This window comes from Meleagris gallopavo, chromosome 3 (assembly GCF_905368555.1).
Source record: "Meleagris gallopavo chromosome 3, MGAL_WU_HG_1.1, whole genome shotgun sequence".
Lineage (NCBI taxonomy): Eukaryota > Metazoa > Chordata > Aves > Galliformes > Phasianidae > Meleagris > Meleagris gallopavo.
In genome coordinates this window covers 72,192,955-72,213,748 of record NC_139406.1, presented here as the reverse complement: position 1 = coordinate 72,213,748, position 20,794 = coordinate 72,192,955, and the positions used below count along the sequence as shown (strand labels likewise).

The following is a 20,794-nucleotide window of genomic DNA, read 5'->3' as shown; positions in this document are numbered from 1 at the left end:
TACAAGGCAGCCAGCTGCCTCTTCCCTGTTTATCAGGTCCTCTGCCCAACTGAGCTTAGCATGCTGATCTTCCCAGCACAGGGCATGTCGAGTTTTGCTTCCATCACAGCTTTTTCACTGAGATAAAGTTCTGAACAAAGCAGCAGTACTCCCAGAGTGTTTGTGTCATTTTGGTGCTTACACAGAATTTTGTGCATTCTGTCCTCTCTCTAGAGCAATAAGTAAGTAGCCAGCAGCCAAGAGCATGCTTGAAGAGTCCAAAACCATGCAATCACTTAGTGGAGCATTTTAAACACAGCCAACAAAACCTGCAAGGAACAACGGGGGTCAGCTGCCCTGGCAGCACTTCTGAATTAGGACTTGCCCACAGCCTATGGCTCAGCTTGGACCTCTGTCAGGTGCCCTCATCCACACCTCATGTCACACATCACATAGAATCCCACCAGGGACTCCAGTGGTGCTTGCTCAACATACTCAACCTGATAAATGTGCTTAAGTCACGGATTACATTGGATCTGTTGTGGTTTTGGCTGCTTATTTTTTAATTCATATTGCAAAGGATTGCTTTTAAAATACAAATTCTCTTCATTACTTGGTCTATTTACTTCTCCCCCTTACTTATTACCAACTCCAAAACACTGTAATACACTGTACACGTATGCGCTCATACCTCTAATCCACTTGGCGTCCAATTACCACAATTAAGAGGTTCTGGAAAATGAACTAGATGCAAGCATAAAATGGAATCCATCTAAGCAGAACATCACCATAAGGTGTGGTGTGGGGAGGCTATCACATACATCTAACACATGAGACCCAGCTCATATCTGTCTCAACACAAATTTTATCACAGTCCCACCAACTTTTATTTAAAGGCCAGGAACTGCAAGAATCTAAAAAGAGCCAAGTAAGGTGGACAGATCAAGAGCTACTTTGTGTTATTCAACCAAAACACCTTCTTCAGCAGCACGTACCACAGTGAAGTAAATGTCACTGTCCTAAGATCACGCAGCAGTAAACATACATCAGGGCATCATCCCCATGAGTAACTCGTGGTAGGGCTGGAGCTGGTTGCCCACCTCACTACTGGTGTTAAGGACACACTCATAAAATTGAGAGGGTAACGCTTCACTGAATAGCCACTGTCTTGCCGGTTCCAGTGCCTACCTTACTTGGAATTCATTTACTTACATCATAGCTGTGAAGCAGTAAACACTCCTACACCCATCAGAAATCTCTGATGGAACCCAGCACACCCAAAGCTCTTTCCTTTACTATGAAAAGGAAGTCCTGCTACATCTGTATCCTCCATGCACGGAGGTACAGCAACTGAAATTGCCTGGAAGAGGGGTGTAGGCAGAGCTGTGAGCAAGTAAGGAACTTTTTACTGGGGAGGGTTAAGAAGCACTTTGGCGAACATTATCAATTTTTTAGTTTGAAATGCATCCTAATGAATGAAAAGTTTTATTTTCTTGATGCTCAGCATCTGTACAGGACAGACTTCGAAGTATTTCCTCTCTTCACAGAGAAGACATCTAGACTTCTACCATTCCCATACCACATTTATTTTTGTAGTTCAGCGCTCGTTCCTCTAAAAATGAAAGTAGTAGAGAAACAGATGAGTATTACCTATTATCAAAGCAACTAACAAGTTAGTGATCTTTGTTGTGTTTTCACTCTATAAGACAAACTTCTGTGTTCCCCTTTATAACCGAGCTGCATCTCCAAAGCTACAGCATTTATAAGGTCTCTGATGACTGCAACTCAACCTTGACTCAAGTCAGTGGCATTTCATAGAATGGTTTAAGTTGGCAGGACAGAGACACACTCCACCAGACCAGGTTGCTCAAATCCCCATCCAATCTGGTCTTGAACACTTTCAGGAACGTGGCAGTCAGAACTTCAGGCAAGTGCTTGTGCCTCACCACCCTCATTCTTCCCAACATCCTCTTCAAATCCATCCTCCTCTAGTCCAAAATCATCATCCCTTGTCCTGTTACCACACGTTTGTTCAAATTCAATCAAGAGCAGAACAGAAGCATCTTGTTTTTTTCTTCCTCCCACTCCCCCCCAGTGGAAATTAAGAAATTCTCTTCCTCTTGAAGCAGACAAGGAGAAGTTTGCTACTAACATGATCGAATTTCTGTAATGCTTCTGGAATACTCAGTAGCAGACAGTTTTGATTCCAGCTTTTCAGTTCTGGTGGCGGTAACTAGTAACAATGATGCAATAGTGGAAAAACAAACAGTACTGCTTGTGGGGAAAGAGGGAAGGAGGAAAAACATCACACAACAGTGATACAGGCTACAAAACTCTTCTTTTTCTGATGCAAATTCAAAACAGTCATTTTTTGCAAAGCTTGAAGCTATTTATTTTCATCCAAGGGATACCAGCAAAGCTACAGCCTGTTCATATACAAATAGCTTTTTGCATTCCATCAGGGGCACATTTGGTTAAGTTTCCCCATAAGTTAAATGGATTCAAGGTCAATGTTTACTTGGCCAAAACCAAGGTCCCTGTGCCCAGTCCCTGTCCTTCAGGCACCTTTCCCACCAGTGCAGAAGGAAGTGGCTGAGCTGTCCCAGCACACGATGGGAAGGCACCAAGCAGGGCACAGCATCCCCCACTGCCCTCTTCACCCACACGCACTGCATGCTGGAAGCAGCCCTCACAATTTACTGTGTTGCATGAATGCCTGCTAGCTACGGGATGAATTATGCATCTGGGATAGCACCAGTTTCTATTTTCACCGTGCTGAGACGGTCATGTGCAGCTTAAAAACTGAACTCTATTTTCTTCCAAGCAAGAGACTCAAAATAAGTTTGATGCCTGAGGGTGGGAAAGTGGCTCAGGCTATAAAACAAGAACCTTTTCACTTTGTTACTGTAGATCCTAATTTAATGTAACCAGGGCAATGGGTAGCCAATTTTAAGCAGGTGGTTTGGTTTAAATATTAACCCTCACAGTACATAAGGCTTTATTCAAAGGGTAAGTTCAGCTGCACCAGTGACAGTTTACAAAACAAGTGTAATGCAGTGGAGAGCTGAGCAGTAATTACACTCCTCGGAGTTACTTTTAATCCTCAAAGTTTCATACGCTGTGGTTTCCTATAAGAAAAATAAAACCTCACACATAGGACTGAAAAGGAAATACAGTATCCAGTGCTTTTAAATCAGAATTGCCAAGAAGTAATGGCTTTTTAAATGGCAAAAGCATACAGCTAGAAACTAAATCTGGCTCCATGATCTGTACAGATTAAGCTGATGCATGGAAATCCCTAAGCAGCTGGGCACTAAAAAACTTTAGCTTTGAAGAAGTGAAGTCCCTAACTTCCAACTACAGCAAAACACCACCTAACGCATCAAGAAAAATCCACTGAACCACCACTTCTTTTTAAAAGGACCCAGCAGCACATCCCAAGTGTTGTGAAAGGCAGGTCTGCTAGATGTATCTGATCGGGCACAATCAGTTAGATTTTGCAGTGACTCTTCTCAGGATAGTTTGTTACCTTGCCAGTTCTTTCTTAACAGACAAAATAGCACCATTCTGAATAACTCCTGTGAATTCCCCCTTGTACTGCATTGTTCCCCAGACATTAATGGGAGTTTCGCCCTTCCCATCAAGCAGCCATAACGCACGTGATTGAATTGTGGAAGGACAATGTGATTGAAGAACATGTGATTGTCCTCTTGCTCCGTACAATATCCTGCCCTCTCCACTCCAGAAGTAACCAACACACATTCATATGGCTCATGCTGTCCTGGAAAACGGTAACTGTGGTACTCCCAGACTCATCATCCACTGCATACTGATGCTGAATCAGTCCTAGAGAGTTTTATTTTAGTACTGCCTTCCTCCTTCCTTCTAGTTCTGAAAATGCATCTGTCAATTCTGGATGCTTAAGCTTCAGGGGTGAGTATATTGACATTTAAAAGAAGACTTTAAAGAGTAAAAATGTATCCAGAGACTGAGCTCTGTAACATGCATAATATCTATCTGAATTCCAATGAAGAAATCACAGCTCTGCTTAAATAGATGTTCTGCTTCAACCCTCCCTGCAAAGAAAATGAATTCACACCTCTAATAGGATTTGTCCTGGAGAACAGCCCCCTTTCTGAGCACTGGGAGGGTGCAACGTCCCCGTATCTCCATCCAGCCACAGTGACAAGCACTGAAAGGAGGAAATTCCAACCTCAGGCAAAAAGCAGCAGGTGGGAAGGATGTCGCTCAATGCAAAACTGTGCAGGGACAGGAGAGATGCCATCCTAACTGGAGCTGCCTCCTGGAGACCCTCACTTATCAGGCATTAATGACTGATATTTAGCAGCCAGTAAGTATTTATTAGGTGAACATTAACCAAGTTTTAATAGCGTTTATATAAAATTACCTAATTTTAATCATGTAAGTAGGAGCATTATAACAATGTACACCATGATGCACAACCTTAAACTTTGTTGAAAGCTCTGAATCACTGATTTCCAAAGATAAAACACAGATATTTTACTAGAAGTATACATGAGTGTAACAAGGCAGTAATTTATGTGCCAGTCAGAGCTAGAAATTTCTTAAGCTGAGCTGAAGTATTGACAGAGCAGCCTTATCTGTGTAATTTTACATCAGTTCAGATACCTTCTGCCGTGAAGGCAGTCCACTGCCAAGCAGCTGCAGCAGCAGGGACACTTCTGCTCCCTGCAGGGCCACAAATCCTTCTTGGAGTGACATCACTCAGCCATGAGCAGTCACTGGGTGATTTTCAGCATGTGAGGTCAAGCTGTGGCTCTCCTCTTTCCCCATCTCTCAGCCAGACTGTCCCGGTGCCCCCTATAGCCACAGGGAGTAATGCTGCATCTCATCTCCTCTACCAATTTTCAGCAAAGGAATGTTCAGTATTTTTTGGCAGTTCAGGACAGATCTCTCTACACTGGAAATACAAATGCACAAATAAATTCTGCCAGCAACAGTTTCAGTTCAGAAGTCACAAATGCAAGGAAGTCAGTACTCAGCTCTCTTTTCCTCCATAGAAAGGGCCAAGAAACCACCACCGGATTTCCAGGCCTCTTTGCTCCAACTACTGGAAATCCAGAGAATTTACAGTAGAGCCATCCAGGCCTTTGTCACAGAACTATAAAGTCTTTCTAAATTCATGAAATGTGAAAAAAAAAAAAAAAAAGTTACAAACATACTTGATGCGAGACTTGTGGTGTTTCAGAGACTGCCTGCAATCACAGGCATGCTAAGGAAGGTACAGTGGGACAGGCCCATAGACATTTTCAATGTCAGGCTCCTTACCAAAATAGATATTTACTAGTTTAACCACGATGCTGCCAAAAAAGTCACGCTGTTCTTTCTGAAAGCATCACCTATTTCACAAGTTTTCCTAAAATAAACTTATACTTTTGTGAATACCTTGCCAAACAACAAACACAAGCATCATATACACAAGAAAACAAACTAGGACTCACAAACTGCTGTTTCTTAATCATGGGGTTCTTATCCCAGCATCAGAAAAAACAAATCCTGCTCTGCTTGGCATGCCAATATATTATTTTAAATAAGTAGGAAGGCTGAACGAAAGTTCCCTTCATCTCCCAAACCTCAAGAGAAAATGAAGGAGTTATTTCCAGAGCACGTACCCAGTGACTGCCCAGCAGAGCCTATTCATTTTGGTCAGACTTCACAAGTCCCACACCTAATGAACACACTGCCTTCTGACTCCTCTTCCACTGCCAGCATGAGAGGATTAAAAATACATATGGAAAGAGAAAAAAAAAAAAAAAAAAATAGAGATTCTTACATGAACGCCTCTGCCTTTCATTTCCACAGCGTTTGTTTCTGCTCCCTTGGAAGAAGCTGTCTTCTCAAGCAAGAGGACAGCCCACGGGATACTTGTAATCAGGGTACCTATTTCTCCAAGCTTTGTAAGAGTAAAAATCATTAGGTACAAAAGCCCTTTGGCAGATGTTCATGCCTCCTAACTACTGAGCATTTCTCTGCTTCACTAAGCACCTCTTCCAATGGGCTCTGTGCAGCGCGGCCTTGGTCCATGCTGGGTGCAACTGAGAGAAGATAAAAGGATAAAGCAGGAGCTTTAAAAAAACCAAACAGCTGACAGCCAGGAAACCTCGTGCTTCACCTGTACCTTAACTATCATCCAATTTCTCTGCACTGATGGGAGTATCAGCACTGCTCAGCATGTACTTCCAACTCTGGAAATATTTCACATCACCGATCACAAATGAAGTGAGATGCAGACATGCTTTTCCATTCGCTGGCTGCAGAAGGCTCTGTGGCCAGGAAAGATGAGGTTTCCAGCCGAGGGGATGCGTGAGGGAGCTCGTGGTGGGGCTGCCATCTCCTGCACAGCCCTGCAGGCCGCAGCCTAACCACCCACCCTCCTCCATTGAGAACAGACATCTCTTAATGCACCCTGCAAAACTCCTAATACATTTTATCACACCTTCGGGAGTTAAGTTTCATGAAGTTGATTTTTTTCAGGGCCTTGGCTTTTCCTTCGATGACTTTTTGATCTCTCATCCCCTAGGCACCTCAGCTAAAAATTCCTTCTGATGCTGTTCTGATGGACCCTCTGCAGAAGCCTGGGAAGAGATCCTCTACCTTGAAGAAAACCCAGCTTACGGACACTCCACTGGCCATCCATTCCCTCCACCCTCCAAAAACAAAAGCACTTAGGACTTGTTTTCTCTGAAGAGGAATCTACTAAGAGAAGGCTTTGTATCAAAACATTATTCCTAAAACTACGGTCACAACCCCACTATAAAGCTCAAAACCAATAATTTCCTGTGGTATTCATTTATCTTACTCTATCACATAAAGTTTTTCCCCACACAAACTTTCCCTTTATTACAGCCCCCCAAATCTGGAAAGGTATTTTTATATTTTCCTGTGGGTAAGACACCCACAGACAACATTCTGTTTAAAAATATTTGGCAGGTATTATTAGACAGAAGATATAAATAGAGCCCAGGAAGGACTCTTCCTCGAACACACTTCTCCCCAGCAGCACACCAATGCTATTTCAGGTGGCACCTCCTGCTTTTCATTCCTGAGTTCTGATGAGGTCTGCCAGGTTAAGTAGCCAAAGAAAGAAACAGTCATTTAAGGACTGATATAAATACTTATTTTAAATAACACCATGGTATGCCAAGCAGGGCAGGATTTATATTTTCTGGTGTTGGGAGAACAACCTCGTGATCAGGAAGTTCTGGTATAAACACTTAAGGGCAAGTGTAAATAGGGCACACGTCCACCTGCACTCCCGGTCCAGGGATAGTGATGCTCAGTTTTCCCCTTTGGTAACCATGGAAAGAGTCTGTCCCTCTGATATTTAATTAGTGAACAGTGCTAAGTGTTCCAACAACTTGTGGAACGAGTAAGAGTGTAAGGCCTTTATCTAAGGGTTTGGGATATTTTTTGTTTCAATATAGCGTAGGGAAAGCAGCTGTCACCTTGATTGTAATTCCCTTGTAACCGGACACATCTCACATCTCCAACTAATCCCAGCTCCAGCGTGCTCCCTTCTCCCTTCTGCTTGGGTGACGCAGTTACAGATTGCTCCAGCAACCAACTGCTGCTTGTGCACCAGTGTGCCCTGCAGCAACGCTGCAGTCCCAGGAGGCTCCAGCAGCTTACTGCACCTGCTGGCCCATCCTGCCCATGTGAGAGGAGAGCTGCAGGGCTTCCAAGAAAGCCCAAAGGGTAGCGATGAGTGCCAAGCTGCAGTGTTTGGCTCCGCACACTCACTTTCCAAAAAGCAGAGCAGATGAGGGATATCTTGCTCAAATCATCCACGTCTGCTGAAGCACTTGTCTCATGCGTGCTGTGCTGTCAGACAGGGCTGAGTGAGCAGAGGTGGATTCCCACCCCACACCGCTATCTCCTCGCTTTCCAGCCTGGTTGGGATGCTCCAGCTGCTCTGCATCACTCTATCACCCCAATCCCCTGCCTGCTCCCCCTTCCCCATCATCACTCAGAGCAAAGCCGGCAGAAAGGCTCCTAATGGTGGGCAAACAACCAGAACAGATCCAGCTTTTCATGTGCCTCGTCTCCAGCTCTTGGATCCCGTGCTTGCAACATGAGACCAGAGAGCTGTGCCAGGACTAGCCATTACCTGGCTGACTTGGCAGCACTAAAGTAGCAGGGAAGGGGAAAAAATATAATAAAAAAAATAAAAATCAGTCTAATGAGACTGGAAGCTTGAGAGACTGCAGGAAAAGAGCAAAGAACTTAAGACAAATTATAATTAAGTGCATCACAGTTACTGTGTGCTGCACAGTACTGCTCAGAAATGCCATTAGCACAAGTGAGAAAATCATACTGAACAAAAAGCTGCATTTCTGGCAGGAAACCAGTAGTCTAACAACAACACTGCAGTGATAATGGCATGAGAAAATGAAGGAGTGACAGGTTAGATGGAATTTAAAAGCCCTCAGTTGAGGCTGCTTTGTTTGTGTTTTATCTTATGATAGAAACAGCCTACAACTACATAGTAATGAGGAACACCTACCTGAACTCTCCCTATCACACCAATACTGTACATTGCTGAAAAAACAAGACTTTTTTCCTCATTTTCTTTTGAAGATGAAAGCCCATTAAGACAATGTCATTGCATCTGCTTTGATTTATCCTGAGGAAAGTCAAAGCACTTGTGCTATATCCTACAACAGAAAAAAAAATTACATAGCTCAGTGGACAACGTTTTATAATTTCACGATATATTTCCCTGAGAAGGAGAGCAAATATATTTGTAAGTCACTTCCCATTTTTGAAGTGCTGACTGAAACAGGAGTTCAGCACAAGCACCAAGTCTACCCTTGCACACAGAGCCAAGCACTGTCCTTCAGGCTTTCCAATTACTCACAAAAAGACTCGGCAAAAATAGGCTTAAAAAAATTTAAATGACAACTGCATGGTGTGGTAAAAGGGACCGCCTCTGTTTAATTGAAGGTCATTTCTGCTAAGCTGCATGCTATATTTACCACCTGGCTGATAATGGCTGCTTTTATTCAAATGCTCTGCAGTAAAGTACGTGCACGTGTAGGGTAGAAAGACTTTATCATTAAAACCTTTTGCAAGAAATTAGCAGAATGAGGAAGGCTCACACACTTCCTCAGCAAAATTAGGTCAGGACTCCTTTGAACAACTCCACTTGAAGGCTGTGCCAGATTCCAGATCAAATACTTTTTAGTGCGTTAGAACCAATGGCTTAAGAGATGAACTTCTACACTGATGATAATTATTACTAGTGCTGTGCATTGCTGCCTGCCTCTCCACCTGTGGATAATTATAAATAGCCCACATTTTCCAGTCCCTGACATATGCCACCTGATCTACAGCACTTCCAGAAAACATCCTTTGTAACCAATGGTCACACATTTCAAATATGACAACCATGTAACTCCACATAGCTTGAGGAATTATAATTTTCCCCACATGCACTCTTAATTGAGCACTCTCTGCATTTGCACATATAGTAGGTGATTAGTGTCACAATAATGAGCCATACTGGAAAGTGCCAAGCTAGAGCTCCACACACCCAGCTCCAAGCCATCTTCTGCTCTTAAGGGGCTCAGCGCTATCCCCACTTACAGCAGTCTCCAGTAGCCAAGTTGGGAGGACAAAGACCAAAGAACTGCCATGGACACAAAAATTAGGTATAAATATAATTATACTACTCTTCCTTGCTCATCTTTACAGCTCAACCCCGAGGACTGGTAGTGAGTGTGTTCAGTTGACCATCCATGCTCCTGTAAAATTTTAATTATAAATTAATCTGCAAATTAACTGCAAGCTCAAAGACTAAAAGTTTCAAGGAATAAAACAAGAAATATACACTCAGAGCAATAACTTTAGAGTCAACTACACCTTCTGTGGAACCAAACAGTGTAACAAATCCAGCGGTAAGAAAATCTTTAGAAGCTTAGCCTGTTCCTTTTTTTTTTTTTTTTTCCCCGCTTTTAAATTTCACAGCTCACTGAGCTCACTCTAGCAAGCCCAGCTGTTGGGAGAGTTGTTAAGATACACAGAAACATCCTATTGCTTTCCACTCTGTTCCCGTTAGGTGTCACTATTAATTGCACAGCTGGCACAGCTGCCTGCTCAACTCCTCTAAGGAGGTCTTCCAGTTGTATGAGCTGCACCAAATAACAAGAGAGAGGTTAGCTTTGCCTGTGCATCTACAGAAAGTCACAGAGAAATCCAAAGAAATATTCTTGCTAATCTTCTCTTCAGGCATTCATCTCTGATCACAAATACGTAACTGCCACGTGAGCTACCTTGCTTTATAGGCATTATACCAGGTCCAACCACAACACGGCCCACAATCTCCACCATGAAGGAGCCTATCTGTTTTTGTTGAAACTGGAAACATTTATCAGAAGAATTTTTCTCAGTCTTTCTGAGGTTCCTCAAGTGAAATATCTTTACATGTTTAAATAAGTTATAAATCCTCAGATTTTATGTAAAACAGCAAGAAGCATATGGCAAAGAATTAACACTGAGTGTCCTATCTACATGCTACAGATAGGCGTGATAGACACATAATCGTGGCAGAATTAAATATTCACAAGGCCGGAAGACTTCTTAACCTACAGCCAAAATACAAGGCTCTCAAAAAAGTTTCAGAAAACCTCCATTACTATTAAGCTGGACTGGTTTTTCATTTATCTGCCACCAAGCAGAAGACCAATTAAAGGTATCCGCCAGAAGAGACCTCTATCAGGATAGCAGGTCACTAACTCCCTGTTAAGTGAAGAGATACGCTCAGGAAAGCAGCATTAGTGAAATCACAAAATCCCAGACCAGCCAAGGGTAGAATAAGCTTTTCAAGGTTTTGAATCGCAGTAAGAACAGGAACAAAAAGGAAAAAGGTCATTTCCCCTTTCTAATGCCCTACAGTAACAAAGCAGACAAGGGATGACATTTCCAGCACAGCAATACTATTAACAGTACCCGACGCTCTTGTGTTAGCTGGAGCTCAGAATTTCTCCCTGCCCAGTGAGGCTCAGCACAGCTTCACGGGCTCCTCACCCCACAGAAGCCTGAGCTTCTGAGATAGAGAGACAGAGCCTGAGCCTCAACAAAGGCACAAGGATCCCTCCCCTAACAGTGCCAAACATAGCCCTAGTCATTGACTGCACATGGCTGCTTGGGTTGAGCGTGAGGGTAAAGCACTTCCAATATACAGCAGGAGTGGAAACATTGTCAGTCATCCCCAACCTTAATGTCCTGTCTTTTCAAGTAAGAACTGCACCTGGGCGCCCTAAGGAAGTATTTCTATTTAACAGGTGCCTGTGGGATCTACCTTCCTCACCCTCAAGCCCTGTGCATTCAAATTATTAACCTGCAGTGGGTTTTCCAAGTGTTATTCAACAGAGATATGGCTGTTAGATTATATCAGTATGTCTTTTTAATACACCCTTGTCTCATCCCTGCATCCCTAGGGATGCTCTGTACTGTGCTGTAGAGATAACCACAGCTGCTCCCAGAACAGTATCTCCTGCTTTGCTACAGGATTTTCTCAGCCACCTCCCATCCACTGCCAAACTCTCTGGAAACCTCAGCCATGGTTCCATGCAGCAGATAGACGCAACCAGCAAAGCTTTGGTCAAAAGCTAGGAAAAGAAGATGCTTGCCTGACAAATTCAGCCAACCCAAGCTGCAGCATAGATGGATAGTTTCAGCTGAGTCAGGAGACCACTGGTGCCACAACAGTCCTGGTGTCATCTCCCAGAAAGGACACCTGTGTATTCACACCCTTAACATTATTCCCAGTTTTTCTTTTAAGAACATTCCTTCCTCTCCCCCTCTCCCCCATCTCATTTATGCTTCACAAACTTATTCCTGTCCCCTTACCAGGGCTTTGAGGGGAAAGAGAAAGTTTTGCTGCAGAATAAAATCAAAAGAACCTGTTAGTGCTGTGAAGGATCAACTCATACTTACAGAAGAATATTTGTAACTTAATACAAAATTAAGAAACAAGAGGGAAAAAAAAATAAAATATGTAATACATAAAGACCACCTTGTGTTTTTTCCCCTGGTAAATAAGGTTAGAGAAGCTGCTCTTCCCCACCCTCATACCAGGATAAAAGAATTTTTAAAATTTTGAGGGCAATTTTGTTCTGTTTGTTCGACACTTGGTGTTCAGCAGAGCAGTTCCTTCCTGACACTTGAAAAACAGACTGCCCTTCATAACAGAAGGCACACACACACACACACACACACAAAAGCATCTAAAACAAGGATATACATAAAGCAGAGACCTACACAGGTTCTACACACAAAGTTCACAAGGTTTCAGAGAACTTCCCAGCTTGAGCTGCAACAGCTATAGAGAGATCAGTGCAGAAGTGCTCTGTGTATTTCAGACTTTACGGACACTTAATTTCAAATGTACTGCAAGAAGTTTCATTTTGTACCACCACAGCTGTTCCATTCAAAAAGCTGTTCTTTAGAGATGGAAAATAATTGAAGAGAATATGACTGGAAAACTGTAAGAAACCCCATCAATGAGAAGAACTTAGGAGATACAAATGGCACCTAGTAACTTCATTTATATCTCCAGTATTGTTCTGCCACGAAGAGATTTACGAGTTCCACATGCTGCAAATGCTTTAGTCACTAATAATCCCAAAGTATTAGTCTCCTAACACTGCGTGCTGCCCCAGCAGTTCTTGAGAGCTTCTCACCTTCTCACAATGAGACTTACACAAGCCAGTTGCTAACATAATCAATTCCCCAGGCTCTGTTCACGGACACACCTTCTCCCTGCCACACAAAGCCTCACATTAACGTACTTGCACTGCCACCAGTGGCTTGGGCAAGTACCCAGCACCTGTGGGCTCCCTGCAGGAAGGGGATGTAGCCCCACAGCCAGGGGAGGAATGGGATGTTCTGCAATGCAGAAAACTCAGAATCCTGTTCCTCAGCAGCATTATCTTATGCAAATCCTTGCTGCAGGAATTATACTCTATTATTATTTATAGGGCTGAGCCATACCTATCTTTATTTATGCAACGTCACAAATTTAAATTCAATGGAAGTTTGATTTTTTGCACGTCCTAGCGATGGTGCGTTTCCATTACTGGGAACTAGCCTCACCTTTCCAGTTTGCTTTCCTTGCAGGTTTTCATTTTAAGTTATAAGAACTTTGATGATACGAAGTTGGGAGGATTGGCTGACACGCCTGAAGGCTGTGCTGCCATTCAGCGAGACCTGGACAAGCTGGAGAGCTGGGCAGTAAGAAACCGGATGAGGTTCAACAAAAGCAAGTGTAGGGTCTTACACCTAGGGAGGAATAATTGCATGCACCAATACAGGCTGGGGGATGAGCTGCTGGAGAGGAGCTCTGCAGAGAGGGACCTGGGCGTCCTGGTGGACGCCTTCATGGCCAAAAAGGCCAATGGCATTCTGGGGTGCATTAAGAAGAGCGTGTCCAGCAGGTCGAGGGAGGTGATCCTCCCCCTCTACTCTGCCCTGGTAAGGCCTCATCTGGAGTACTGTGTCCAGTTCTGGGCTCCCCAGTACAAAAAAGACAGGGATCTCTTGGAAGGAGTCCAGCGGAGGGCCACAAAGATGGTGAAGGGCCTGGAGCATCTCCCCTATGAAGAAAGGCTGAGTGAACTGGGTCTGTTTAGCCTTGAGAAAAGACGACTGAGAGGGGATCTGATCCAGGTTTATAAATATCTGAGGTGTGGCGGCCATAGTGGTGAGGCCAGTCTCTTTTCAGTGGTACGTGGAGACAGGACGAGGGGAAACGGACATAAGCTGCAGCATAGGAAGTTTTGCACGAATGTGCGTAAGAACTTCTTCACGGTGAGGGTGACGGAGCACTGGAACAGGCTGCCCAGGGGGGTTGTGGAGTCTCCTTCTCTGGAGATATTCAAGTCTCGCCTGGACGCCTACCTGTGCGACCTGGTGTAGGGAACCTGCTTTGGCAGGGGGGGTTGGTCTCGATGATCTCTAGAGGTCCCTTCCAACCCCTACAATTCTGTGATTCTGTGAACACCATCACTGTCACACCTCCATGACTGTGTACTTGGATGTGGAACTGCACTCGAAAGTGATCTGAATGGAAAGGCTTTGTGGAGGCTTTCACCTAGCAATCAGTTTAAGTGACACAGATTTTGGGATCTCCACATCCAGAGTGAGCAAGGATAATTAACCCAGCAAACAAAGAAATATCTGCTGAGATATGGTTTAGTAGCTTAGTGGCAGTGATTGGTGACAGCAGGATGGTTGGACTAGATGATCTTGTAGGTCCTTTCCAGCCTTGTGATTCTGTGACTCTATGATTCTAAGAAGTCTTCTGGACAGCTGTGCTCTCCTACAAGATACACCAAACCACTATCAGCAGTCTCCTGCAGGCCCCAGTACAAAAAAGCAAACAGAACGCAGATTTTAATGCTGAAAGAGATCCAGAGCACGCTGTTTGGCTGGGCACAGCTGCATCCACCAGCTGTTAGTTCCAGCCAGGTACCCCACGGTCACCTACAGGTGACAACTGGGATTAATGCAACTCAGCCTAGAGAAAGAGGAAAGCTTACTGCTACTGAGTTACTGAGGGACATGAACAGGCGTACTGAAGAGGATGCGAAGTGAGGCAGGAGAGATGAAAGGCCTACTTATGAGTTCACTGGCAGCAAGCACATTATGACTTTTCTCTCAAGACATCCTTAGTCTGGAAGCCAGTCCAGCCACACACCCAGCTGCCCTCCAAGGAGCACTGCACCTCCCACACTGCACTGCCTCCTGCAGCTCTGTGAGACCACTCACACTCACACTTCTGAAATATTGTTCAGAAAATAAGGACGGGCTACTTCACACTGCTTTGAAAGGAGACAAGCAACCTCCACCAATGTGGAAGCACCTCCAGAGAAAATTAAGCTGTATTACATTTAATCAAGCAGGAGCAACACGTCTGACAACATAATATTTAAATCCAGACAGTAGCATTCTGGTTGTTAATCACAGTGGTACTTCTGAACATTTTGATTCAGTTCCTGCACATACCAAAGGCTGTTTGACCTTCAGTAAGTCCCTTCATCTTACATTTAATGAGAACATAAAGTATGTATTTATCTTCACCCTCACAACTCAATTGCAGAGAAACAGGTTTTTATTTGAACTTTCCCAAAAATCAGTTCACTTCTGGAACAAACTATTTACTTTAGATGGGAGAATTCTGAGGAAGTTGTTCAGATGTAAACTAAGAACAGTGATTTTAGATGTAGCATCCAGCTCAGACTTCAGCTGAACACAGCTTTTGCGACATACTAACACAGCCTATCTACAGACTGGGCCAAGTCTTGCAGATTCCTCAACGCCCTATTAATCATTATTTCACTTTAAATGAGCATCCTACTTGAGACATCATCAAGAATCATTTGTTCAGCATAAGAATACTTGTTGCAAATGGCTGTTACACACTATTTCTTCTCCTTCTGCAGTCAGTTTTCCAGCACATAGAACTACAAGTATTTTGTATTTCCACCCAAATGTCTAGTAGGCTTTTGAAAGCATCCCTCAGGGCTGAGCTAATCAAGGAAACAACATACATACGGAGAACTGTCATTATTACAAGGTCAAACACAAATGCAGTTCTTACTCGGGAGATAGCAAATTATATTTCAAATGTGAGCAAGAGTAATCTTGTTCCCAAATCACTGAGTAGTGCCATGTAACCTATGAATAAATTACTAGTCCTGAAGAGATTACAGATAGCAGTTCACTGTCATCATGAACTGCAGATAACCAAACAACAATCCTTTCACAGAACAGCCTAAAGTAAATTTTCTCATGCTTGCTGCAGTGCAAAGTACAGCAACTTGAACGTGGACCAAATTGCTTGCTCATTACTTGTGCATCCTCTCTCAAATGCAGCAACACAGAGGGCATATTTATGCCCTACATTCAAGCAGGGTCTTACACGACGCCTAGAATAAGCTTTCCATTCTCAAACACAACATTTCTGTTAAAAATCCTGGTCAGTCAGATCTCTTCGAATGACAAAGGAGCACTTTTCCGTACGTGAACAAGAGTCCTTTGTTCAGCCTCTGAGCCTTACTAAAGCCTGTAATTCTTTGCCATAAGGAAAATGTTTAAACTGGTCAATGGCAAAAGTCAATTTGGTGAGATAATGCAATTAATAAATGCCATCCATATGCCTCGGTTTGACATTTTATAAAGACAACTGGCCATGAAGAGCAGTGCAAACAGAGGGCTCTGCAGGCGGCTGGCTGCTCCTCGGGGAACTCGTCTACTGCGTGATGGATGAGCTCTTTGCCAAGCCTAGGGCTCCTGGCCCAAATGCAGCCACGTCCCCTGCAAGGACAGCAGGCAGGCAGCTCTCCTCCATCCTCCCTGGAAGGATTAGATCATGACAGCATATTTGAGGTGGGGCTTTACACAGCTTGGACCTCTGCTGGCAGTCAGGCCTTCATCTGGTCATCCTAAGATTGTACTTCAGATTATGAACACATAGACTCAGATCCATCAAACTTCATATAAACCTCAGGTTTGTGGCTCGTTATCTCCAGCCCACCATCTCTATCCCATTAGCTGCAGCAATTGCCACAAACCTACCACAGAGGTATCACCTGCCTAGGAACCACAACCCCAGCACCCAACTTCAAACTGGGAACTATTTGTCCTGACTTGTCCTTGAAGACGCTCATCTTCTTCCCTGATATGGATCTAGAAAAAAATGCAGAGAAAACATCTCTGCACTTTAGGCCTGAATATTAAGTCAGTTCCAATGCAGACCTCAGGGCTAAGATATTAAAAAGAGAAACTGCCTCAGTGTTTGATCTCGGGTCAAGAATCATCTGTTCTTTAATTTTTAAAAGATAAGCTAACCTGGGAGGGAAACCTATTCCCAGAAAGGTACTCCTGAGAACATCCAGATAAAGGGAGGCTTCCAGCAGCGAGTTGATTGCAGCACCAGAATGGCAAAACCTGAGGGCAGAGGCAGAAGCCGGAGCCCTCCCAAATTTCCAGTACAGAGGGGCTGCTGCAAGGCCCCCAAAACTGAGCCAGGGCAATGGGAGCAGCAGCCAGTGGTACAGGCTGGCTCCAGGTGCTGCCAGCCACAGGAAGCAGGAAGATCTTCCTCACTTCTGCAGGGAAGCAGCAGCCCATGTGAGCTGAGAAACAGTGGAAATAAATCAAGACTAAAGAAAAGTTTTCTATCTTTCTTTGGAATTGGCAATGTAGATTTAAACACGCTTAGGAGAGACGCTCACAGCACGTAAATCTGGAACACCACCCATCTCTTCAGCAGTTTTCTCTCCTCCTGTAATTACCATCTCCAAAACCTAGCTGCATGTTTCAAAACCAAAACAAATATTCACCCTCTCCAACATGGTATCTATTTTCCAGATTCTAAAAGCAAAGTAATGATTAGAAGCAATGTAGAAAAAAATTATAGCACCATGCTTCCAAAATACTAAATATTTCTGAAAAATACACAAAAATATTACCCAAGTAATCCTTCAATAACAGCATATGTCAACAAGCCAGTGCTCAGATGCTTACAGAAGGAACAGACAGACCACAGAGTTGATATTGGTGCTGCAATGCTGTACTTTACCGAACCCCACACACACAGTGCCGGGGAGCTGACATGAAGCAAAGTCCCCTGACTCAGGAAACACCACTACAGAAGAGGAGAGCCACGACTGTTCTCCCATTTGTGAGTGCAGCAGGATTACAGTGCAGCACACACAGAAACCTGCTTGCCAGCAAGGCTTCCCCACACCCACCTTGGCTTGCGGAGAGGATCAGAGCATCACACAAGCTCTGGAAAACCATTAGTCCCACTGATGAGGAGCAGGAAGTAGCAGAAAGGTTTATCAGTCTCGGTAGAATGGAAACTGACAAGGACAGTGAGATACTTGGCACTGCTCTCTGTTGCTATTAAAATCAGCAAGCGCTGACTCCTGCTATCATCAAGACTGAACCCAACCTCGTAAAAGACACACCTGACTCACACTTAGAGAGCTGGCCTTTTCTTTCCAGCAGTTACACATCACTCTCTTTCCCCCTCCTACAAGGGCACCAGAAAGAACACTTTTTCCACAATTCACCCAAGCCTGGGTGAGTCCCAAGCTGCTCCCACATCTGCCGATGTTACCAGACCCACTGATACCAACATCTCCCCATGCACAGCAAACTGCCCTGTGAGCCCAGTGCCATTTGCCAGCTCTGATGTGGGCACTTGCCACCTCCTGCAGCCAGGCACAAAAGGGACAGCTGCCTGGCACCCTCCGCATCCCGATGCCATTTCCCAGTGTCTGCTCATCCTACCAAGCTGACATTGTATACATGTACAGCAGCAGCACAAGAGCCAACACCAAGGCACACAGGCACGCAGCTCCCTACTACGTTTCCAGTAGGTTTTTAACATGACTCAAACCGACAGGGACCACCCCAGTAAATAGCAGGGTTTGGTGGTTACACAAAGCAAACACAGAACACACTTGTTCAAGAATCAAGCAAAGGAGAAGAACTTAGGAGCTAAAACCATTTGACAGTACTCCAAAAGCTCGCAGGTTTGTTGTAAGCATCCATATAAAAACCCCACTTAGGACCAGGACAGCGATCTGCACAGACAACAGATTTAGCATCCGTCTTTTCCCAGAGACCAGTTTACAAAACTCCTCCTTAAGGGACCACGTAGCCACAGCCAGAGAGGATAAAAGGAGGGGGAGAGAAAAGAAAATCCACCTCCCTTCACCTCTCCCATCTGCCCACAACTTTCTGGCAGCACTCAGGGTGCTGCTCAGGGCCGGCAGCACGGCTCCCCCCGCTCCCGCCGCAGAAGCCTGCTCATCCCAAGGCAAAACCATCCAACTTCATACTTAACTAATGACTGTGGCAGCTGCACAGTTACTCCGCCATCAGAGAACTTCGTAACAGTAGCAATCCTATGTGAAACTAAAGCATATCGTACCTCATCAGCAAGGGGGAGCGTGCTCAGCGGGAACGGGAGTCTGTGCTCGACACAACTCGTTCTTAATTAGCCCTTAAGAAAAGCGTTTTGCAATTGTATCCATCGGAATCACTAACGATGAGGCGGACCGCACGAAGGGCTGCGACGGGGCTTATTTATACAATAGCCAGGCAACTTCAAAAGCGAACCCGAGCCGGTGACATTATTTAGTTCAGTGGAGCAGCTCATTTTAATTGGATTAAATTGTCACGGTATTTTAATTTCATACTGAAACCTCCATTTATTATTTCCTAGTATTTGCCCGAACGCTGCAACCGCGTTCTTTTCTCGCCCGCCGAGAAGCGTTGTCCCGAAGCGCCGCCGGCGAAGCCCGAACCCTCTCCCGAGCCGTCCGCACCGCGGGGCGGGAGCGCTGCGCAGAGGAGCGGCTTTTCGGGAGGTACAAATCCCGGCAACGGAGTTAATTGCATTAAGTAGAGGTCCCCGCTCAGCGGAGACACTTGTGGCTGGGAGAAGCGTAAACAGCGGCATTATCCGCGGCAGCCCGCAGTCAGCCCGGGCGGGGAGGGCAGCCGGGATGGGCGCGCACCCCGCGGGGAACCGGGGGTTTCGGGGGCGTCCCGAGCCGCCTAGCCGCGGCCAATTACTCATTTGGCGCCCGCCGCAGCAGCCAGTCGCTCCACGGCAGCGGGTCTATCCTGCCGCCGGGGGGACCAGGACCCGCACCTCCTCGGGCAGGGCCGGGGCGTCGCGGTGAACCTGGGGCTGGAAAGGCGTTCCCGCTGCGCCTGTCGGGGAGCTTTCTCTGGGGCAACGCTGCGGACGGAGCCCAGGTGGCCGCCCCCCGTCCCGTCCCGTTCCCCCGCTCCGCCGCTCGCTCGCTCACTCACCGGCTGCCCGGAGGCGCAGGCCACGAAGCTGAGGGTGAGCGCGAGCCACACGCACCGCATTCTTCCCGCGGAGCCGGCGCGGCGGCCGCCTGTGGCCGGGCACAAAGAAGAAAGCGGGGCCGCGGCGCTCAGCAGCGCCCGGGGGCGCGGGGCAGGGCCGCGGGCGCCCTCCGGCCCGTTCCGCTCCGCTACTATCGGCGCTCCGCTCCGCGCTGCCCGGCGGCACAACGCTGCGCGGCGCTGAGACTGCTCGGCTGTTGCTGCTGCCTCCTCCTCCGCCGCTTGCTTCTCTCCTTCCTTCCCTCCCGCCCTCCGCCCCGAGTGCGCGGCAGCGGCGGCGCGGCTCCCAGTTAAACCCCGCAGAAATTCCTGCAGGATTACAACACAGATTGGCAGCTCCCCCAGCCAGTGGAAGGAGGCGGCGCGTCTCCACCGCCGGCTCTCGCCCCTCGCAAATTCAAGCAACTTTCCACCTCCTCCCCCCCACCCCCCCCCAAAAAAAAACCCTCCGCCCCTGTCTATCCTCCACTCTCCCGTCATCCCCCCCAGTGGAAAACATGAGCAGCGAGCGGGGGCTGGCCCCGGGTAGAAGTAGGGACCTGGAAAGCCTCCCTCTGCTGTGTTTTTGTTTTGTTTTGTTTTTAATTTTGGTTTTGTTTGTTTGATTGTTTTCTAAGGGAATTCTTCCCTCTGCTGCGTGTTCTCAGCTGCCGGATCGTGCCGTGCTGCCTCTCACATCCTCCCCAGCTACCTAGAATGCAACATCAGGTGTTGGGAAACGAAAAGGATGAGGCTCATGGAGGGCGGGTGCCAAAATGGCAGCTCATGTTGGGGTCCCTGATTTGCTTTCTGCCCCTTTTTTTCAGACTTTTCTCTGGAGACTGGTAACTCTTAGGAATGAAAGAGTGGCTGTGATTTGTGCCTCGTTACACAGAGC

The 20,794-nt window shown here is 45.8% G+C and overlaps 1 protein-coding gene across 1 annotated transcript in view; it reads right to left on the bottom strand.

Annotated features, from left to right (window-relative positions):
- Positions 1-19,946, bottom strand: part of SDC2 (syndecan 2) — a 55,115-nt gene extending 35,169 nt beyond the window's left edge. The window contains 1 exon segment of the mRNA NM_001303220.1: positions 19,858-19,946. Coding sequence (NP_001290149.1) covers positions 19,858-19,917 — 60 coding nt within the window. The 5' untranslated portion in view covers positions 19,918-19,946.
- Between the last annotated feature and the right edge of the window lie 848 nt (positions 19,947-20,794).